At 38.5% G+C, this 23,846-nt stretch overlaps 1 protein-coding gene across 1 annotated transcript in view; it reads left to right on the top strand.

Moving 5' to 3' along the window:
* The first annotated feature begins 13,780 nt into the window (after positions 1–13,780).
* Positions 13,781–23,846, top strand: part of LOC126412715 (mitotic spindle assembly checkpoint protein MAD1) — a 101,038-nt gene continuing 90,972 nt past the window's right edge. The window contains exon 1 of the mRNA XM_050082433.1: positions 13,781–14,316. Coding sequence (XP_049938390.1) covers positions 13,863–14,316 — 454 coding nt within the window. The 5' untranslated portion in view covers positions 13,781–13,862. The remainder of the gene's footprint in view (positions 14,317–23,846) is intronic.

Raw genomic sequence — 23,846 nt, 5'->3', positions numbered from 1 at the left:
ACACCGACGTTTTTGAGATTCCCAATTCTCGTGCAATTTGTCTGCTACTGATGTACGGATTAACCACAACAGCAGCTAAAACACCTACTTGGGCATCATCATTTGTTGCAGGTCGTGGATGACGTTTGACATGTGGATGAACACTTCCTGTGTCCTTAAATAACGTAAATATCAAGCGAACGATCCGGACACTTGGATGATGTCGTCCAGGATACCGAGCAGCATACGTAGCACACGCCCGTTGGGCAGTTTGATCACAAGAGCCATACATCAACACGATATCGACCTTTTCCACAATTGATAAACGCTTCATTTTAACACTGGTAATGTATCATGAAGCAAATACCGTCCGCACTGGTGGAATGTTATGTGATACCACGTACTTATACTTGTGACTATTGAAGCACCATCTATCACAAAGCGAAAAAAGTGCTCCAACTAAAACATTCATATTTCTTTACGTACTACACGAATATGTAATAAAAAATGGGGGTTCCTATTTTTAAAAACCACAGTTGATATCCGTTTGACCTATGGCAGCGCCATCTAGTGGGCCAACCATAGCGCCATCAGGATTCCCCCTTCAAGCTATACGAGTTTCGTTCTTTGCAGTTTTTTCGTTTGATGCTTATTTCGTGAGATATTTGGCCCGATCACTATCAATGGACCTCCCTGTATAGTGGACTAGAAGAAAGAACAGGCTAATTTGGAACAGGGATTATAATAAGTAGGGAAGTTAGGGAAAGCATATTAGAATTTGAATCCTTAAATAAAAGGATGTACACACTCAGACTTGAGGGAAATTTAGGATTATATCAATAGTAAATGCACTTGCACCCACAGTGGAGAAAGAGAATGTAATTAAAGCACAGTTCTATGGTGAGTTGGAAAAAGTATGCTGTACAGTAGTTAAATGTGACCTGAAGCTAATAATAGGAGATTTTAATGCAAAGTATGGAGATAAACATCAATATAGAGTTTTTCAAAATGTTCACTACATGACGAATCGAGAATGGAGACTTTCTACGGCAATTCGCAGCAAGGAATAATATGACTATTATAAGTACGTGCTTCCCACACAAAAGGATCCATCTGAGTACTCAGAAGTCTGCAGCCAAAGGAGTACTTAGTCAGATTGACCGTATTTTAGTGATTCCACGCTATTCCGTCTCAATTACAGACTTACAGAGCTGCAGAGGACCAAACTGTGACTTAGATTACTAAATCTTGATGATTAGCACAAACATATTTTTAGATTTCTTGCAGGTAAATCTTGCTGGTAAATCTCATGCTTGTAAATAATACTATTCATGTGTCTATTATAACTTTTAACATATATGTATATATTCGCATGTTTATCACACATAGCATTTACTACTACATTGTTGACATGCGAGTAAAAATTACACGTCCTTTTTGTGTGAGATCTAAAACATACTCTCAAACGAGACTGAAACAAAGGTTTTTAAAAAATAAATATTCTCCAGACTTTTTCTTTTATTAACAGATAGTTTTAAAAGCCTATCTTTGCTGTGTTCTGTGGCAATGTATAAATTTCTTATTACTAATGAGCAAAAGAAAACATTCATATAAATTAATATTGGGAGCTAGTTGTTTATGCATTACACATACTGACAAACTGAAAATCCCTGATGAAGTAAAAAAATACCAAGTAATACAAAGCAGAAAGTTGAGCAATGAAGAGACTGCAGTAGGAGTAGATGAAAGGTGGAGCAGGATTGAAAAAGCCATTAAAATGCTGCAGAAGAAATAATAAGCATAAGAACGAACATAAGAATGCAGGAATGGTTTGACGAAGACTGTAGGTGAGCGATTGATGAAAACAACAGGGCAAGAATAAAAATGCAGCAGAGTGAAACCAGAAATAATGTGGAACAATATAGATAATTAAGGAGAAAAGCTAACAGACTGTGCAAGAGAAAGAAAAGAGTATGGACTAAGAAGAAATTTCAAGAACTAGAAGAGTTAAAGGAACAGAATGAAATAAGAAAGTTCTGTCATGCTGTAGGGAAAATAAAGAGCCGATTTCAGCCAAAGTAATGGCATACTCCAGTAAAGATGGGAAATTGATAAGGGAGGAAGAACAGATAGTGGGAAGATGAGCAGAGTATTTCATAGACACACTAAATACCAGCTTATAAGATGAAGAGACAGCTGCACAGGAGGAAAGAGTGAAGCTGGAAGTAGATAATGATGCCAATGAGGCAAGAAAGCCAACACTACGAGACATGTCCCCGACTGTGCACAAGACGAAATACAACAGAGCCCCTGGGAAAGACAGCATAATCCCTGTATTACTAAAAACTGGTGGACATACTGTTATAAAGGTAATACACACATGAATATAGGATGTATGGAAAACACAAACTACGCTAGATAATTGGAAAACTGGAATAATAATCCCCATTTATGTGAAAGGGATAGAACAGCATATGAAAACTATAGAGGTATGACACTCCTAAGCACAGCTTATAAGATCTTCACAAGTATATTAAGCAAAAGAATACAGAAGTGCACAGAAGACATACTAGGTGAATATCAGCGTAGCTTTCGACCAGGCAGAGGAACAACGGACATTTGTCATAAAACAAAAGGAGGTAGAAGTTCTATGAATATGATACAGATCTACATTTCCTATTCATCGACTGCAAACAGGCCTTTTAGCATAAACCGGCAAGAACCACACAGAGTACTGGAAGAAGTTGGCATGTCTGCTAAACTGATAAGACTAATCAGAATGACAATGACAGGAACAAGGACAAAAGTAAAGATCTTTAGCAGAGCAAGTGAAAGTGTTGACTTTCGTAAAGGCATGAAGGAAGGGGATAGTCTCTCCACTTTCCTATTCAATATAGCCCTGCACAGTGTAATAAATAAAGCCAATAAAAGAGGCACCACATTTATGAAAACTAGCTAGATATGTGCATACGCTGATGACACTGCTATAGCCGGAAGAAACCTCAATACACTCCAAGAAACATACTGGGCAATGGAAACATTAAAAATTGGCTCATAGTAAATGAAAATGGCAGTGTCACAACCAGGGGCCAGGAGGACCCTTAAAAGCGGTGGCTCGTTTTATTTTACAGGTTATTATTCCTTGCCGTAGGGGCTGTGATTTTTGATATTTTTGTCTGAACCAGCAAGGTACAACAGAGGCTACTACTTCCACCATATCAAGTGGATTTAGTGCTCACGTTCTCACACTGAGCCGTGAACACTTCCCAGTTTATCAATGGGGAATAATTGAACATGATTACTACTGTTATTGGTGCCATGCGTGCAATGGTCGTGCCAGGCACGCAATATTGAATCTTTATACTATCGTTAATGGCGCGAGACCTGCACGACCTTAAAGCAACCGTTATTGTTCTGCATTATTCTGTTACACTAGGGGTGAGTTCACGTAATGAAAGAGAGAGAATGTAGATTAATGGACTCATTAATCAAACAATTGAGAATCGAAAAATAATGCAATCAAATGGGGATGGAGGGAAGAAAAATACGAGTTCAGCAGCCTGCCCCAACGTACGTTCATAACAAGTCACGATAGCAGGAGGAAAGGAATTTCAGTAACGATCGCCGTATTATCAAATGGGGTACAATTTTCTAAAGGAAGGGGTTGCAGGCATCTAACGACGACCACCAGGAATCAGCCAAAGAATAAGAAGATGCTACTGTGCGTGAATCGCTAGGTAGCCTCCCATACTAAAGCAATAAAACCCGCAAGACGCGAAACTATTCACAATGACCTATGAGGTTCCCTCTGGAGCGCAGGGTTCGAATATACAGTGCACGTCGGCGCTCATGCTTACCGAACTTCATCTCCTGGATGCGGCACCTCCGGTCTCCAGCATGGTCACACTAGAACTGAGCTACTGCCCCTTTGTCAACCACCCATCCGCGGAGGGCGGTTGGCGCGTGTCCGCGAAAAACGGACGCGCATCTGAACTAGCCAATCATAGGACCGGAATTTCACAGGGAGGCGACCTCGCGACGTTAAAATTGAGCAGAAATAGTGTTCACAAGGTTGGTAAGGCAGGTTGGAGAATTGAGAAACAGGAGAAACTTTGGCCACTACTGAATGTTCAAACGATACCACCTGGCAATCGGGAAAAGGTTGGGAAACGGGAAGCCATCATGGCTGCTAGGAAGACTGCTGCCCTCGTCCATAAATAAAGAAAATTCCTGGCGCCAAGCTCCTCTCACAGGTCAGTGTGAGACAGCTGTAAAAATCGTCAAATAAATCAGGCAACCCATAGAAATTATTAATGTTGTCTGAATTATTATTTTACCGAATATCAGAATGCTGGGATTAGAAGTATGAAATACAAACACTGAATGGTGAATGAAGTGCACGTCTTTCATCCTTGAAGACCTAAACATCAATGGGAAATGCTTCAAAGGAATGTTCTCTTGTAAATACTTGTGGGACCTAATAACAAATGATAACTGTATTGGAAAGTCTATAAGGAAAGAATACAAGCAGCAAACAGAGCCTACTTTGCAAATATGCAGCTTTTCAGAAATAGCTTTGTTACAAGAAAAACAAAGCTACTAATATGTAACTCCATAGTCCGCCCAGACATCACATATGGGTCAGGAGTATGGGTGTTGATGGAACATGACAACTTTTGAGGGGAAAATGCTAACCAAAATCTATGGTCCAAAAAGGGAGGAAGAAGGCTGGAAAACACACTACAACGCCGAATTACAGGAATTAATATGATGGCTAGGACACGTGGAGAGAATAGCAGAGGATAAAATTCCAAAGGTGTGATCCATTCAGCTAGGCGAAAAGGGAGACCTAGGAGAAGACAGAATTACGTTGTAATAGTGCATCTCCCCAGTATGAGAGTCGTGACTGGAAAAGAACAGCAAACAACTGAGAAACGTGGAGGAAAACCGTTAAGGAAGGCAATATGAATGTAAGAGGATTCATTCCACATCATTACTAGCTTTGGTAACTCAGTGGTTTCTGACTGCAGAACATTTGCGAGTTCATGTAAGTGGCAATCAAGTCCAGCATTTCATCTGTCAATAGTAATTACCATGGTTCACTTAGACTGGAAACGTACCTTGTATGTATTTTTGCTGCTATGAGAAAAGAAACTAAATGTCTGAATTTCGTTCTTCCCTTCTTAGATGATACAGTTGCAGACCACTTACAGCCATTTTTACGTAGTAGGATATTTGAGTTGCAAGAACTACCATGTCTATCATCATCATCTTCTCAACTCTCTTTCATACCTGATGATTCCCTGTTTCGACATAATAAGGATCTTCATCAGAATCGTTTTCCTGTCCAACTTGTCCATAAAGGCATTATATACATGGTGATTCACGAAGATATGCAAATATTTTAATATGTTATTCTAAAAGTAAAACTAAAGAAAGAGGTTCATATAAACTTAGGTAGACAAATGTTTAGTTACGGAGTTATAGCTAATAAGAGATTTTGCCTGAAATTTAGTGGCTTCGCTACTACGAAGCAACTGTGAAACTGTATGAGGTTAAAGTAAAGCACAATTTCCATTTATTTTGTTGTTATTTGTCTAATGTATGTCCCAGACGTCTATCTGTAGTAGTTTTCCAGAACATCCAGAGAAGCAAAGATTATTACACAAGTAAATTTGCTTACTTTCCATTAAGAATGTAGAAAGGTTTATGTCATTGTTGGCAACAGTTAGTGAGCTGTTTCAGTCATTTCCTAACCTTGAAATGTGTTAGTTTTCTGTATTGTTTAGTGAAATAACATAAAAACAACAGTGTATTTAAGTGAACCCACATAGTAAATGTTGTAGTTTGTAGATTATTTATGAAATAGGTATGCCTTACAAATTTTCAACAGAGGATTACGCCGATATGTTGTTTATTTATGGAAAATGTTATGGTAACGCTATGGCTGCAGTTAATGAATATTGCGTATGTTATCCAACTTGGAGGATTCCAATTGCACGAACCATTAGTGGAGTATTTCGAATGTTGTGGGAGACTGACTCTCTTCCTAGCATTCACAATCAGTACAAGAGCTCGTTATGTGTAGACGATGATGAGGATATTATGGATGCTGTTCAACGTAGCCCAGGTACCAGTACACGATGTATCTCTCAACAATGAGGCATTTCACAATCTATGGTATGGTGTACACCGAAGTACAATAATTTGTATCCTTACCATAAATAAAAGCTGCATCATTTACATCTGGGATATCCTGCCCTTCGCTTGGAGTTGTGCAACTGGTTAAATACTAATCTGCAGTTACACAAATACATTTTATTGACTGATGAGTCACAGTTTACTCGAGATGGATAAACAATTTACATAAAGAGTAAGTATGGTCTGAAGGAAACTCACATGCAACAGTGCAAAGCAAATTCCAGCAATGGTTTAGCATAAATGTGGGGTATGGTATAATCAAAACACACTTTATTGGACCATTTATTTTCCCAGGACATCTAACTGGCGAGAAGTACTTACAATTCCTTCAAGAAGAAATGCCCCATTTGCACAAAGATGTTCCACTTGCTATGCGATTGCAAATGTATTTTCAACATGATGGCGAGCCTCCACAATTTATCAACGCCGTTACTACACATTTAAATGAACATTTTCCCCAGAAATGGATTGCTCGTGATGCTACACGCCTGTGGCCAACCAGATCGCCCGATTTGACACCGATGGTGTATGGGGATGAGGCATTAGTCGCTCACATGAGGAATGCAATAGACGAAATTAAGAACAACACTGTGAAACTGAAATGTGCAACAAAATCTGTTCATATGTGTGCAGTAAATCATTAAACTCGGTGGAGACTTTTTTGAACATTTATTGTGGATGTATTGTGAAATTGTATGTACACTATACAACATCCTTAACACTGAACTTGTTTTTTTCCAGTTTAACATGAATTTACATATGCTATGATATTAATAAAAGCAGATTGTCGGACAAAACAGTTCAGTTAACGTTATTAGCATAATTTTTCAAAATTAAATTCTCTACAACTTCCGTTGAAAACTTTCTGCAATTGTTTGGAATTTAAAAAAGAAATTGGGCCAAGTAGTTAATAAATTACAAATTTTACGAAATTACTTCTTTACTTCTCTGGATGATCTGGAAAGCTACAGCAGATACACATCTGGGACATGTTGTATTAGATTAACTATATCAATAACAACAAAATAAATGGAAATCGCGCTTCACTTTAACTTCATACGGTTTTGCAATGGCTTCTGTTCGCGAATTTGCTAAATGTCAGGCAAAATCTTTTATTAACTGTAACTCCATAACTAAACATTTGCTGACCTATGTTTATCGAACTTTTTTCTTGACTTTTACTTGTAGAATAACATATTAAATTATTTCCATACCTTTGTGAATCACCTGTATACCTTCGTTTGTTTTGAGTCGTTTACTCACTGTAGGCGCAAAATAAAAATATATAGGGATACAATTACAGGAAACAGTTACAACATAATTTACATACAATATATATTTCAATATTTTATACTTAACTAATCATGAATTTCCTAATCTGCACAAATCAGAAATGTGGGCTTCACATTGGACTACCACACTACAGCAGATTTTTTAGGCATAAATTGGGAAGATATGGCATATATTGTAATACATACCTAATGCACGAATTGTGAATGTATTTCAATGTTGTATTGCTTAAATATGTATAAATGAGCTACACAGAACTCCCACTGGCGATATCAAGACCCCACATACGCTCAACAATCTTTACAACATTACTGCTACCACAATGTAAATGTTTGAATTAACATTGTATACATGTAGGCACTATTAACAACTTAACAGATCCTAAGTTTCAATAATTTGTAGCCAGCATAGTCTTTGCAACATACAATAAAATATACTTCGATGTTCGTAGGACCTTGCTGTGAGGTGCAAGGGTTAATCAGACTGCTATATATAAATTTTATATATATACGAACTTAGCACCAATATGTATACACTGAGTGGCAATTTACTCATATGCTCTTGCAAATTCATCTAGCACTTGTCTCATAAACACATTGTCATAAAATCGCAGACATTAACTCTACAATACAAGACTTTGGGGTCTAGTGAAGCAGGGGATACAACCTGTCGGCTTTGACCAATGATGTCAGAATTGACCAGAGAGCATTTATTACACGGATGAAAGAGCTGATAAGAATGTTCAGAAACAAAGGAATACGAGACACGAAAAATATAGTTGACATATATAAGGCCAATAGTATTTTCACATTAAGGATATCACTGGTTTGTATCGTATTATTTCTCTGGAAAATGAAAGATAAAAAATGGATGGAAAATATTGGTGGCATGGAATACATCACGTCACGTATACAGGGTGGTCCATTGATAGTGAGCAGGCCAAATATCTCACGAAATAAGCATCAAACGCAAAAACTACAAAGAATGGAACTCGTATAGCTTGAAGGGGGAAACCAGATGGCACTATCGTTGACCTACTAGATGGAACTGCCATAGGTCAAACGGATATCAACTGCGTTTCGTAATTAGGAACCCCCACTTTTTATTACATATTCGTGTAGTACGAAAAGAAATATGAATATTTTATTTCGACGACATTTTTCGATTTGTGATAGATGGCGCTGTAATAGTCACAAACGTATAAGTACGTGGTATCACATAACATTCCGCCAGTGCGGACGGTATTTGCTTCGTGATACACTACCCATGTTAAAATGGACCGTTTACCAATTGCGGAATAGGTCGATATCGTGTTGATGTATGGCTCTTGTGATCAAAATGCCCAATGGGCGTGTGCTACGTATGCTGCTCGGTATCCTGGACGACGTCATCCAAGTGTCCGGACCGTTCGCCTAATATTTACGTTATTTAAGGACACAGGACGTGATCAGCCACATGTGAAACGTCAACCACGACCTGCAACAAATGATGATGCCCAAGTAGGTGTTTTAGCTGCTGTCGCGGTTAATCCGTACATCAGTAGCAGACAAACTGCACGAGAATTGGGATTCTCAAAAACGTCAGTGTTGAGAATGCTACATCAACATCGATTGCACCTGTACCATATTTCTATGCACCAGGAATTGTATGGCGACGACTTTGAACGTCGTGTACACTTCTGCCACTGGGCACAAGAGAAAGTATGGGATGATGACAGATTTTTCGCACGCGTTCTATTTAGCGCCGAAGCGTCATTCACCAACAGCAGTAAAATAAACCGGGATAATATGCACTATTGGGCAACGGAAAATCCACGATGGATGTGACAAGTGGAACATCAGCGACTGTAACGTCTCTTAGCAAAAGACATATTATGCAATAAAGAGAAAACATTGTGTATCATGTTTTGGTCTTGTATGGAATTATGTACTTTTTTTTATTATTTATTTTAGATAATATCTGTGTCGGCGAGTACTGAAACCGCCACAGACGATAAATATCAAACAAAGATGAGAATATGCAACTAATATAAATAATGCAGAACGAACATTAATTTTCTGTCTTCTTCTTGGAGTTATGCGAGTAGGATAGCCTGTGACGTTGTATTGTACGCTAGCGTAGCCTTCTTTTGTCCAGACTGAGAGATGTACACCATTACGTACTCATTTTAAAGGTGTGTAATAATTAACATATTTAAATGTTTTGAATAGAGTTATTTAATGAAACCTTGCATTATTATGTGTAATAGCTTGCTAGGCATATTATCCCATCCCTTTAAGACATTTTCAGTTCTTTAAATATTATCCGTGGTGCAGAGCTGCGCTACGAAGGAACGAGCTGCCGCGGCGCATTCAAACTGTATTAAGTGAAATATATCATACCGCAAGGAAGCGGGAAGGTAATAGTGAAATAAAATTATTTCTTTCAGCTTTCGGACATGCAGAGCAGAGCAGCAGATTTTATGATGTGTTTTGCAGGTTGACGCGGGCTGCTGATAATATATTACTAACAGTACAAAAAAGATAATTTACCTTCGTAACATAATAGGAATCTTGCTGTGCTTAGTTCTGGTCTGGCAAACCTTATAGAAAAAACGTCTTTTTCTCCGATAATAGTCTCATGTTCTTGTGCTAGTCGTGGTACTTATTAGTGTTTTACTGTTAACAAAAAATCCACTGCAAAATTTTGATGTTGGACAATCATTGCGAACTGTAACATCAGTATTCATAACAAAGTAATTTTCATTTTCAATAACTATAAGTAGGGAAGATATGTTGAATTTTATCGTGAGTTACAGTAAACGAAAAATGTTCCTTTAATAGAAAGCCAGATACAGAACAATAACAATACGATACATTCTGTTTTGTTGAAAATTAATGATTATAAAGAAATTCACGGCACAGCATTAATAAAAGGTATTTCGCGGCTCTTTTCGTATATGCGTTGTTACGCAAGTAATAATAATAATAAAACAAAACAAAGCAAACAGAAAAGAGACACGAAGCGAAACGACCTTGGCGGGTTAATGTATGTTGTGGCATTATGGGGGGGGGGGGGGGGAGGATAATTGGCCCCCATTTTATCGATGGCAATCTAAATGGTGCAATGTATGCTGATTTCCTACTAAATGTTCTACCGATGTTACTACAAGATGTTTCACTGCATGACAGAATGGTGATGTACTTCCAACATGATGGATGTCCGGCACTTAGCTTGCGTGAGGTTGAACCAGTATCGAATAGCATATTTGATGACAGGTGGATTGGCAATCGAAGGACGTTCACTGGATCTGACGTCCCCGGATTTCTTTCTGTGGAGAAAGTTGAAGGATATTTGCTTCATGATCCACTGACAACGCCTGACAACATGCGTCAGCTCATTGTCATGCATGTGCTAACATTACGGAAGGCGAACTACTCGCTGTTGAGAGGAATCTCGTTACACGTATTGCCAAATGCATTGAGGTTGACGTACATCATTTTGAGCATTTGTTGCATTAATGTGGTATTTTACAGGTAATCACGCTGTAACAGCATGTGTTCTCAGAAATGATAAGTTCACAAAGGTACATGTATCACATTGTAACAAGGGAAATAAAATGTTCAAACATACCTAAGTTCTGTATTTTAATTTAAAAAACCTACCTGTTACCAACTGTTCGTCTAAAATTGTAAGCCATATGTTTGTGACTATTACAGCACCATCTATCACAAAGCGAAAAAAGTGGTCCACCTAAAACTTTCAAATATCTTTACGTACTACACGAATATGTAATAAAAATGAGGGTTCCTATTTTTAAAAAACGCAGTTGATATCCGTTTGACGTACGGCACCGCCATCTAGCGGGCCAACCATAGCGCCATCTGGTTTCCCCCTTCAAGCTAGACAAGTTTAGTTCTTTGTAGTTTTTTCGTTTGACGCTTATTTCGTGAGATATTTGTTCCCAGTCACGATCAATGGACCACCCTGTATATGAGTTGTATCTCGAACCTTATTGAAACTGTATTGCTTAAGTGCAGTATGCTTGTTTTCACTAGCATTAGTGTCCTGTTGTTTAGTAGAACTACGCATTTCCTGCGTCACTAAATCCTAAATGAAGCACGGGATACAAATTCTACATGTGTTGTTTATTTCGCCTCTGCTATCCCTAACAGTCTGTATTTAAGTAGATATTAGAACTACCGATGGCACAACAAGCAATGTACATAATATTTGTATCCCATACTTCTGTTGACCTGTATATACGTACACACTAACGAAAACCCTGAAATGGATGTACATTACATTTGCAACCAGTACCTCAGTTGAACTACGCGAAGAGGCAATAAGACGACACAAATAGAATTTGTATCCCTTACTTCACTACGGGGTACAGGGTTTTTTTTCGTCTAATAGTATCCCATTCTTTACTTGAGCTACATATCTATGCACAACATTTGTATTCTGCTCTCCAGTTGACATATATTGGTAAAACTCATCAATGTTAGATATGTTGTTCTTTTCGAATACGTAGTGTCAGTGTAAAGGTCAACTGATGGACAGGATACAAATTTCAGTTGTGTCGGCCGTTTCGTCTACAATATTGCTAGTACAGATTCGAAAAAATCGTACTGATACTAGTGCTGGGAAACGAAAGAAGAACGACAGCTGCGACATTTCTATTACATACTGGACTACACGACAACATACGTATTGATATAATACAACAATGATATATGTCAAAATAGTCAAATGCAGTAAAAGAAGAAAATGGAAACGTGAACTTACCAGATGGGAACTTCCTAAAAGAACCGAAGCTCGCCTAGAAAGACATCAACAAAAATCACAAACCCACATACACAACAAACACAGCATTACGAAAAACACACACACACACACACACACACACACACACACACACACATTCAGCCCCCACCCCCCATCCTAATGCGAAATTAGCTAAGATATTTCGGACAGTACATTTGCCCAACATGTTTAATGGGTAATATGTTTGGGGAATACTATGTCTCCATGAACATCCGTCTAGGTGACTGTGAAGTGTGGAAATCTGGCGTTTCCCTTTCCCTACAAGAGATTTCACATCTGACCAATAGCCCTCTATGTTATTTGTGCAAGCCCCTGTGGATAATGATCTGAACTCAATATTGTGATTTACTACGAGATGCTGAAACCCCTTTCCCCTAAATCCCTATATGAAGAAAACCCGTCTGAAATTACAGTGGAACCCTCTGAAACGTGATCTTCAATTAAGCTGACCAAAACTTCCTTCCTTCGATTGGGAACTACTTTGAACACTACATCGTCACACTCCTGACCTGAAACTACTGCCCCCCAAACCCACCGAACCGGAGGTCCCCCCTTGTACTTCCTTCTGCCAAAATGTGATTCGTTAATTTCGACCATAACACCTGTGCTCCCCCTCCCCCCCCCCCCCCCCCAACAGCCCCCTATATTTCATGTACTCCCCACACATTTCCCTATAAAAAGAAAATATGAATCCACAACTGTATGCTTACTAACACGACATTCATGCACACACAGCCACAGAGGATATCTCAAACACCAACAGTAAGTGATTTTCATAATGTCTTTCAAGGCGAGCTTAGATTTTTCGAACCACGTCTCTCTTCTAATGGATCGTCACAACCTATCTCTGCTGCAGCGCTATACGAATAAGTCGAGAGTACGGCGAGGAGATACACTTGTAAGGCGCATATGTTCGCTGCACTCATGACATCGAACATACTCAGCCATGAGACCACACATTTGCAAAAAACAAATCGTGGACAACATGTCTTCGCCCATAGCCTCTCGTAAATCATCAGGGTTCATCGGAACAGATAAATCCATACCTACAAACGAAAATGAGATTCTAAAAATTGTTCTGAAATAAGAAAGGCTTTGTAATACCGCGTCTCGATACTTTTCGACTTATATGGTATCTCATAATAATATGACATTTACAGCTATACAATTGATGTACATATATAGGAAAAGTAACTGGTCCTCTTGTGCATATACTTCGTTTTACATCCGTAGCAACGACTGTACTGCACCAGCTGTTACTAAAACTCAAACTGCAGAAACGTATATGAAGCAAGGCGAATAAGTGCAATATTCCAGTTTCGCTATTACCGCAAATTTTAGACAACTAGCTCTGTTTGATATTGAGAATATGCGCAGCAGACTATTCTCACTCCATTGATATACATACTCTATGAGTGAAGTCAAGGAGGTTATTCCTCTAGGATAGAGTAAACATCGTTCAGCTGTGTGGTCCGTGGAGCATCTGTGGTAAAGGGTAGTAGATCTTTGCATGTGTAAGCGTTTGTTTTGATGCTCATGGCGGGTGAAAATTGAATGAGAGAGGAACGAGTTAACTTGATAGTGACATGGAGAACGAAAGTGCAGAGTTTGATTCCACTGCTGTTATCAGCATGCTGGATGAACTTAGAACATTGTCTTATGGCAGGAGGTATTCGACATCCATTCTTCTATCGCCTGGTGAGACATCGGAAAGTAGACAGATGACTTTGGATTTGACAACTGAATCTGAGCACGCTTTTAGTGACCCATCAACGGCATCCGACGTACAGAACACTCAGCGTGACCCTTCTGCAAGTAGTGTGTCTACCGGAAAAACATCAGTTCGTAAATCAGAACCGCTGTCTGTCACTAGAATGCTGAATGACTTCAGGCCTCTCTCAACAACCCAGAAAAAATATCCCCAGAAGTTAAATTTGAGGGACATGTCTCTTGCGAAAAGGAAGTTAATACCATGTGAAGAACTTTCACCATCACCAGGGAAGAAATACAGGGATGAAACCTCTCCGACTGTACCTAAAGGTCTGTCTGTGTTGCCTTAAACCAAGTAGAATTTAATGCAGATTTAAATTGTTTGTTTATGTAGTTAATTTTTTCCAAGATGTTATTTCAGTGTTAATAGTATGTGTTGTTAAACAAGTGCTTTACATGTTTTGTTTACTTCCTGCTATTTAGAATGACATTCGCATGGTTCGCTTCACATGTGGCATTAATTGGGAGTATTTGTGTAATACATTACGTTCCATTAGAGCTGGCCCACGGAGAGCGCAATTTTTGATGCAGAAAACAGTTAAAGATGACCAGTTAGTTTAGTACACTGCTGTGAAATGATTTAACATTAGGGCCTATTTTAGTTCAGTGCTAAGTCTGACTACAAAATAACCTAAAACATTAAATTTAGGAGTTTCTGTCAAGATACTCTTCAGTGCGCAGGAGTAGTTGCTCAACAAAATGTTCTTTAATTCAGTCTTCAAGTCCACCGATGCATTTCTCTTTGGTCTGTACATCGGAGTCTGTAATGAAAGTGCTTTCAGTGTTAAATGATATTATTTTTTCTGTTGATCCTGCTTTTGGATTTGGGCTTGAATGTAGTTACTATATGACACTGCATAGTGGAGACGCTGGATACTTTGAAACATTTACATTACCATGGCTCTAATTAGGCAACATAATAGCTGTTACGTCCAAGGGCAGGAACCACAATACAAGCTTACATCATTACCAAGGTTCATATATTTTAGAGACCAATGGGTTCCAAAATGGCAGTAAGTCAGTAGCACATCAAACATCCATCAGTGTTTATCAGACACACTGGTCAGAGTCTCACGAAATGTCTGAAAGGAATCGACCATGTTGCCAAATACGAGAGAGGAAATGATGTGATATGTGTGACAAATGTGTACTTTTATTTGGATGACAGCCCAGCAATGGTTCGAGAACAGTGAAGAGAAGCCAGATAGTGGAAGAACAATTGAAGAGCAGGGTGCAATGTCATCGGAAAATTCATGGTCTTGCATACAGAATGTTTTCTCTCTGAGCCTCATTGTGAATCCAAATGTGACAAAATCTCACACGTGATGAAAGAAGCCTCAGAAGGAAGATGTGCACACCAAGCCCTTCTGCTGAAGGATGTTAAGACAACAAAGTAATTCATTAAAGAGAAAGAAAGTGTTGTTGTTAGGTAGTTCCCATGGAAGAGGTGTTGGCCAACTTTTGCAGGATGAGCTAGGATCAGAATACCAGGTCACCATTTTTTTTAAACCTAGTGCTGGTCTCGAGCAGGTGACAGAGGATTTAGGATCACTTTGCAAAGATTTCACTGAGGAAGACATCATGGCTATAGTGGATGGGTCAGGTAATAGTATTGACAGAGATCCTGGTTACGATACAGAGTGTGACCTGGCAAAGATTGCATCAGCATCAAAGCATACTAGTGTTGAGTTTGTATCTGTTCTTGGGCACCATGCCCTACCTCATTTGAACTCTTCTGTCAAGAGAGTTAATTTGGAATTGGAACGGCTGCTTATGTCAGGTGCAGGGTCACACATTGCTGTGGTTCCTGTTGATTCTCTCAATAGATGGGATTATACTAGGCATGGCCTTCACATCAACAGGAAAGGGAAGGGTAAACTGGATAGGAAAATAGCAGGAAAGTTAAAGGGTGGGAGGCACTGTCATTAGTGATAAAATACAGTGATTATAGGGTTCAGAAAAGACACTTTTTTAGGGTAGGGAGGACAGAAAGAAAGCAAATTTTAAGAGAGGTTAGAACTGAGGCAAATCTTCAGTTTGAGAAAGAAACCAAAAAACATAATTCTAGCTTACCACATCAGCATAAACAGCTGTTGCCTAAGAATTTTCAAGTCGGCGGGTATTTCAACTCTACCCAATTTTAACTCAGTCAATGTGAAATGTCAACTAATTTTACTGCATCAAAATATTTGAGGACTGGGAAATAAAATTAATGAATTAATTATCTGCATAGATGAATTAGTACTCAAACCCAGCTGACATAATCTGCCTCTCTGAACATCATGTGACCACTGGTATAGTACTTTTAAGTGTTACAGGGTTTAGGTTAGCATCTCACTTTTGTAGTTGGACAAAGGAGGAGTTGCCACATTCATCAGGAACTGTCATAAATTTAAGAACAAAGACATTCATAAATTTTGCCTAGAACAGCATGTGCAACAAAAGTAGAATTTCACAAAAAATCCTTCATAATATTAAGTGTATATCGAGCACCTGCAGGTAACTTTAATCTGTTCGTAAACCACCTTGAAGCTGTACTGGCCCATTTAACAACCAAAAACAAAGAAATAGTGGTTGCTGGTGATTTCAATGTACATTTCCTTAAAGACTCTCCCAATAAGAACTTATTTGAGTTAGTAACACTATCACTCAACTTAATTCCCACTAAGGTTCCCCTCTAGGATATCCAATTGCTCACAAACAGCCATTGATAATATCCTTATAGAAAAATCCAATGAACAAAATTATATTACAAAACCAACAGTCAATGGCCTCTCAGACCATGACATGCAGTTCCTTCTATTGAATGTTAATACTGAACAGGGTATAAAATCTGTTAAATCTGAGCTCAAGAGGGTAATCAATAAGCCAAAATTTGATTATTTTAGGACACTCCTCAGACACATTCACTGATCTGATGTTTACAGTGTTCATGGCATGAATGAAAAATGTAACTCTTTTGCTAATAAAGTGCTTACCTTATTTGTACATTGTTTTCCCCCAAAACTAACCAAGGTTAGAGCAAAGTCTACAAAGAAGCCATGGGTTACTCAAGGAATAGGGGTATCTTGTAAAACAAAAATAAAACTTTATCTGTCAAACTGAAACAGTTCTGATGTTGATGGTATATCACATTACAAGAAATACTGCAAAATATTAAAGATTGTAATGCGGACATCAAAGCAAATATAATACAACCGGGAAAGATAGTCATACCAGATATCAAAATAAACACAATATGGGATGTGGAGGAGGAGACCGGTAGAACCAGACATGAAGAGGGACAAATAGCATTAAGAGTAAATGATACATTGGTGACAGATGTGTATAGTGTTGCAGAACTTTTTAACAAACATTTTATAACTGTTACTGAAAAGATTGGGTTATCAGGTTCTGTAGATGCTGCTATGGAATATCTCAGACCAGAAATTTCAAGTAACTTCCATAATATGAATTTTGACCCTCACTACCCCAGCAGAAATAATGTTCATCATAAAATCTTTAAAATCAAAAACATCTAGTGGGTATGATGAAATATCAACAAAGTTAATTAAAGAATGTGATTCTGAGTTAAGTAACATATTAAGCTATCTGTGTAACCAGTCATTTATCAGTGGAATATTTCCGGAATGGTTGAAATATGCTGAAGTTAAGCTACTGTTTAAGAGGGGAGATAAAGAAATACGCCTAGCATCAAATTTCTGTCCAATTTCACTTTTGCCAGCATTCTTATCTCAAATAACATACTGTCGAAGTCGCTGTTCCGATTTCTAAAGGGTTCTGATACTGAGAAGGCTATCTACACTTACAGTGAAAATGTGCTGAATTCATTAGACAAAAAATTGCAGGCAACTGGTGTATTTTGTGATCTGTCAAAGGCATTTGACTGTGTAAATCACAATATCCGTTTAAGTAAATAGAATATTATGGTGTAACAGGAAATGCTGAAAAATTGTTCAAATCTTATATGTCTGGCAGGAAACAAAGGTTGTTAGTAGGAAAGAGACGTGTATTAAGCTATCGGGCATCATCCAACTGGGGACTAATTACATGTGGGGTCCCACAAGGTTCCGTTCTAGGGCCCTTATTTATTATTGTGTATATCAATGACCTTTCATCAATAACATTACTAGATGCCAATTTTGTTTTGTTTGCCGAAGATACAAACATTGCAATAAATAGCAGATAAAGTGTAGTGTTAGAAAATCGGCTAATAAAATATTTGTGGACATTAATCACTGGTTCCTAGCCAATTCTTTGTCACTAAACTTTGAAAACACACACTACATGCAGTTCAGATGGGGTGTCCCATGAGTATATGCCTAACATATGACAGGCAGATAGAAGAAGTGGACAGTGTTAAATTCTTGGGATTACAGCTTGATAATAAATTCAACTGGGAGGAGCACACCACAGAACTGCTGAAGCGTCTTAACAAATCTCTATTTGAAATGCGAATTGTGTCAGACATAGGGGATATAGAAATAAAAAAGCTGGCATATTATGCTTACTATCATTCCATAATGTCATATGGAATTATTTTTTGGGGTAATTCATCAAGCCAAGCTAGAGTTTTCTGAGCACAAAAATGTGCAGTAAGAGTTATATGTGCTGTGAACTCAAGAACATCCAGCAGAAGCCTATTTAGGGAACTAGGGATAATAACTACTGCTTCCCAATATATTTATTCCTCAATTAAATTTGTCATTAAAAATGTATCACTTTTTCAAACCAACAGCTCAATTGGTGGAATCAATACTAGAAATAAGAGTAATTTTCACAAGGATTTAAAGTCACTAACTCCTGTACAAAAAGTTGTGCATTATTCAGGAACACACATTTTCAGTAACTTGCCAGCAGCCATAAAAAGCTAACAACCAATGAAGTTCAGTTTAAGAGAAGCCAACTCCTTCTACCCCATTGATAAATTTCTCGGTAGAACCAACTGCTTTTTGTGTGTGTGTGTGTGTGTGTGTGTGTGTGTGTGTGTGTGTGTGTGTTAGTACAATCTAACTTCTGCACCATTTCAGTCCAGTAATGTGTTCATTGTAAATAAGTATTATAGTAGTTCTAATACATGTTTATTACTTTATAAATAAAAAAAACTTTTTTATTTTAAATTCAGTGCATTAGTGTTTGTAAAATGATTTTTTCATGTAGTGTTCATTTAAAAAAATGATGATTATTCCACTTGGGACCTGTGGAAGGGACATAGCTTATTTGTTTCAGTTGTAAATATTTGTCATGTATTATTGTTTTTCTGACATGTTCTACATCCTGGAGTACCTCCTCACTACGGATCAATTGGAATGAAAGTAAATCTAATCTAATCAAATGGTGAAGAAGTGTGGCTAACTCTTGAATGTGGTCACTATGACAGTTATGGAAGACCAACACAACCTCGCCTCTCTCACATGTTATTTATAAGACAAGAGACACGGAAATACGGAAGCGTCCGATCCCGCCCGTCTGCTTTGACCCATGACGTCACAAATATGGCGGAAACAAAAACAAACATACACACTTTCCACAAGAAGCCTATTGACACTGACGGGACAAGCGCGGGAAATGGGGTGTTTTGGGTGGGGGGGAAACTAAATATAAACAAATTTAGACGCCTTGCGTAGCTAAAACGTGTAAGTGAAGACAGCCATGCATGAATACCCACCCACCTCCCCAGGGGTCGTAACCCCTGCAACCCATAGAAGATAAAGATGCTTCAGTAGCTGATTAGTGTTTTTTGTCTTTTTTAAAAAAAAATCTCACGGGATAGAACGAACAGATCAGAAAGATAAATATAATAAACTAAAACAGAAATTGGAGGAAACAGATAATTAAAATAAGTAATAAGTCTTTTTAAATTAAAAAAAAAAAAAAATCTCACAAGGTAGAACGAACAGATGAGAAAAGTAAATAAAATAATATAAAACAGAACTGGAGACAGCCACACTCAAACCAAACTCCGCGCTGTCATGACGTCACACACGACAACACCCTTACGTCACGGGTCAAAGCAGACGCTTGGGATCGGACGCTTCTGTCGACCCAGAGACACAGCAGCTTATGGCACCGAGAATCATCAGATCAGGTACACTAGAGCAGCCATGAATTTTGGCCCCCTATCTCAGGAGGTAATTGAGGATGCCAAGTTTAACACTGCGCAGAAGAATAGACGTTTAAAAGATGGAGGACAACATACCAGTATGTCTCCACTGTGGATGCATTGGGCACTTTCTACACTACTGTTTAGAAAGAATACAATTATGCTGCAGGACTTCAGCCATCACTACAGTCTTGTTCGTACTGGCCAGCTGCAGACGATTATAGTCGACCTGTGGGGCAAAGCTCATCGCCATACCCTGGATAGTTCATTCCAGACCACAGCTCTTCTCTGTAGCCGTGTGAAGGTACCTGCTGCTTGACTTACTACCACAATCAGAAAAAGAAGCAAAGCAACTGTTTGTTGAGGAGAAACCACAACAGATGAAAATTCTCCATGAATGACAGTTACCAACATGTCAGAAATTTTCATTGATAACCAACTTGTCCAGGTGGTAGTCAACTCGGTGGCTTCTTTTACTGTAAATTCAAAAGCTTATCATGGCCCGTTAAAGCTAAAAGTGATTGTGCTGAAGGTCATAAAAGGGAAATGTGTCCACCTGACATGAACATGTTTTGCAGGAATAACTATCCGTGACAAAACATGGCCCATCAGATTTGTTGTTTTAGGAGAATGTGGCCATAATGTTATTCCAAATAGGACTTATTGTAGGTATCACAAGCAGTCATAGACTGTGGAAGATAAAGATTGCTCAGGGCAATTGTTTGTCACCATCACCAGTAAGACCCAGGCTTCAGTATAGATGCTCAGTTAAACTTATTTTTTATTGATTGCAGAAACTTCACAAAATAAATCTACATACAAGCAATAATCATAAGCATTGTAGGTGGTCAGGGAGAACATTGGATCACTAACTGTTACGAGTGACCACAAATTACCCCAAAAGATATTTTCATAAGAACAGTCAAACCTGTCTAGCAGAAGAAGCTCAGTCCCGTCAATGAAGAAGCTCCACAACCACTACAGACAAAACATTGGAGGCAGCTACTATCAAACTGCCAATGTGATCTGGCCTGACCGTTGAACAATGTCGACGAGCGTTAGCTGTTCTGTGCCAATTTTTGGCTGCTTTCAGATCAGGAATAGAGAAAAAGACAGGTCAAGTGGTCCATAGTAAAACACTATATCAACACTGGGGATCATCCGCCAACTAACCAGTGCTTGTGTATGGTGTCATCAGTTTAGCAGCACATGCTGCAAGATGGTCATTGAACCTTCAGAGAGGTCTTGATCCTCCCTGTGGTCTTTGTGAAGAAGAAGAATGGCACTTGGCATTTCTGTGACAACTACTGATGACAGGACAGAATTGTGAAGAAAGATGTCTATCCATTGCTTCACACTCATGACAATGCAGACTGCTTGAAAGGAACCAGGTATTTCTCAGATACGAATGTGGAAACAGGCTGCTGGAAAATCATGGTTGACGAGGCTGAGTAGGAAAAAGACTGTCTTTATAACTCATTATGACCTCTGTGAGTTCAAATGTCTGCCTGTGGACATGTGGTGGTCTACCTACTTCTGTAACAGAGCAAGGTATAACCTTGCTGCTTGTTCTTGTACCACTCCTGGGATCTACAGAATTTTCTTTTACTTTATTTGATCCCATTTTGTTGATAGCACATATGACAGCTACACAAAGTAGCTACTGTACTATCTTATTCAAGCAGTAATTCTTAAAATTATATTAGTCACAGAGCAATTTCCTGAGCAATGATAATAGTACAGTTGGTTTAACTGGTACTAATTTTCCTAAAGAAATATGCGTAATTTAAGTTTCATCAAGTACACAAGAATATGAAATTTGCAGTGAGATAATAGGTATTTCTGACCCAGTAGATGTAGCTCATTTCAAAGCCCTCATATCCCTCTTCCCTGTAAGTATTTTGCTTTTTTCCTCTAAAACTTCCTATTTGAAAAATTATCGATTATCAACAGCCTTGTTGTGTTCTATAATGTTCGAATCTTAACTTGTGCTTATTTCTGAAATTTAGTCCTGTAGTTTTCTAGCCATGATTTTTCTCACTTCTACTAGAATAACTTGTTTTTGTGTTGTAATATTTTGATTTTTAATCTTACACGTGTTTATAAGTAAGTGTGCTTGGACAATGGTCAAGTCAGTCAGCAGTATTCATCAGTAATGTCAACATCTCGCTATGTCATCATCAGTACGTCCATGAAATTTATACTTCCTTGGGAGTCAGTCTTAAGTTCACAGTACCATGTACTTAATCTGTAGGTATCAAACATTACGTTAACATCTTGCATTTGTGAATCAATGTGTGGTTGAAGTATACATGTATATGTTTCATCTAATCTGCCACTAATCAAGTGTGGTACTTTATTAGTGTGTGTAGTTTGCTGATCTGATTTAAATATTGAGACTACTGATTGTTAAAAAGCTGATCATAAAGTACGAGGGAATTGAAAACTAAGTGCTGCAGTGTGTTCTTTAACTTATGTCAGTCAGACTGATTAATAGTAGAACAGTGATTCAAGACAGCAAATTATGAGACAACCGAAAGTGAATTAGTAGATCCAAGTAAGTTATATTTTGATACCTTAAGTGGACAATGTGTCTTTCGTATTTGTATGACGGTGTCAGTTTTTTGAAGGCTTTTGAAGAACATCCAAGCCACCTGAAAACCATGCTGTACTGCATTCAGATTGCAGGCCTCCATTTGAATCCAAAAACCTGCCTCTTTGTTGCCCAAGAACAAAAACAAAAAAAGCAAAAAAAAAAAAAAAACAAAAAAAGTCTTGGGGTACCTCATGATTGGTGATGGAGTCTGCCCCAGTCCAGATAAAATAAGCAGTCACCGAGTTTTCAACTCCTTGGCAGATTCATGATGTGACAAGTTTCCTTGGGATGTACATGTACTACCGACAATTTGAAACTTAGGCTTTCTGTACCAAGGCCAGTCTTTTCCAGCTCTGTGTGTGCCAAGGCAGAATGTCACACCGACATCAGTAGTTTTGGAATATGGACAGTTCTAGCACAAGTTCAGGAAGGTGCTGAAAATGTGAGAGCTTATGCTTCCCGGGTACTCTGCAGCTGCTTCCACGGTATTCTTCAACTTCGTCATGAACTACTCTGCAACCAAGAAAGACAGTATTGCAGTTGTTTGAGCCATGTGTAAGTTCCGACAATATTTATTTGGCAAACCATTTGTGATTGTGATGGATCATCATTCTACTGTTAGGGGACTAGCCTGAAGGATCTGCCAGGTCTACTGGTGAGATGGGCACTGAGGGTTTGAGAGTACAATGTCATAGTGGTATACGAAAGTGGATGCAAACACATGAAGGAATCTGTTGATGGGACACTGTAATGTGGATGAGATTTCAGTCATTGCTGCCTTAAATGACATTGCTGCTGAACAGGGAAAGGTTGAACAGTGTTGAAATCCGTAGAAGCCTTGAAGGTCGAGGAACTTACCAAAGGAGAATTCCAGTTAATTAACAGAGCATTGTATAAGGGTAACGGTGTTTCAGTATGGTGGAAATGGTTGGTTGTCATCTCAGCTCACTTATGACCGGCTGTTCTGAAATATTTCCTCAGTGCTCCAACATGTGGTCACCTGGGATTTATAAAGACTCTAGACTGAATCAGAGGCGGGTATAACTGAACAGGTCTCTACTGATCCGTTAGACACTATGTGAGCCCCTTCAAAGAATGCCA

This window comes from Schistocerca serialis, chromosome 7 (genome assembly GCF_023864345.2).
Source record: "Schistocerca serialis cubense isolate TAMUIC-IGC-003099 chromosome 7, iqSchSeri2.2, whole genome shotgun sequence".
In the NCBI taxonomy this organism is placed as follows: domain Eukaryota; kingdom Metazoa; phylum Arthropoda; class Insecta; order Orthoptera; family Acrididae; genus Schistocerca; species Schistocerca serialis.
Note: the sequence above shows the minus strand (reverse complement) of the source record. Positions and strands in the feature narration are given on the sequence as shown.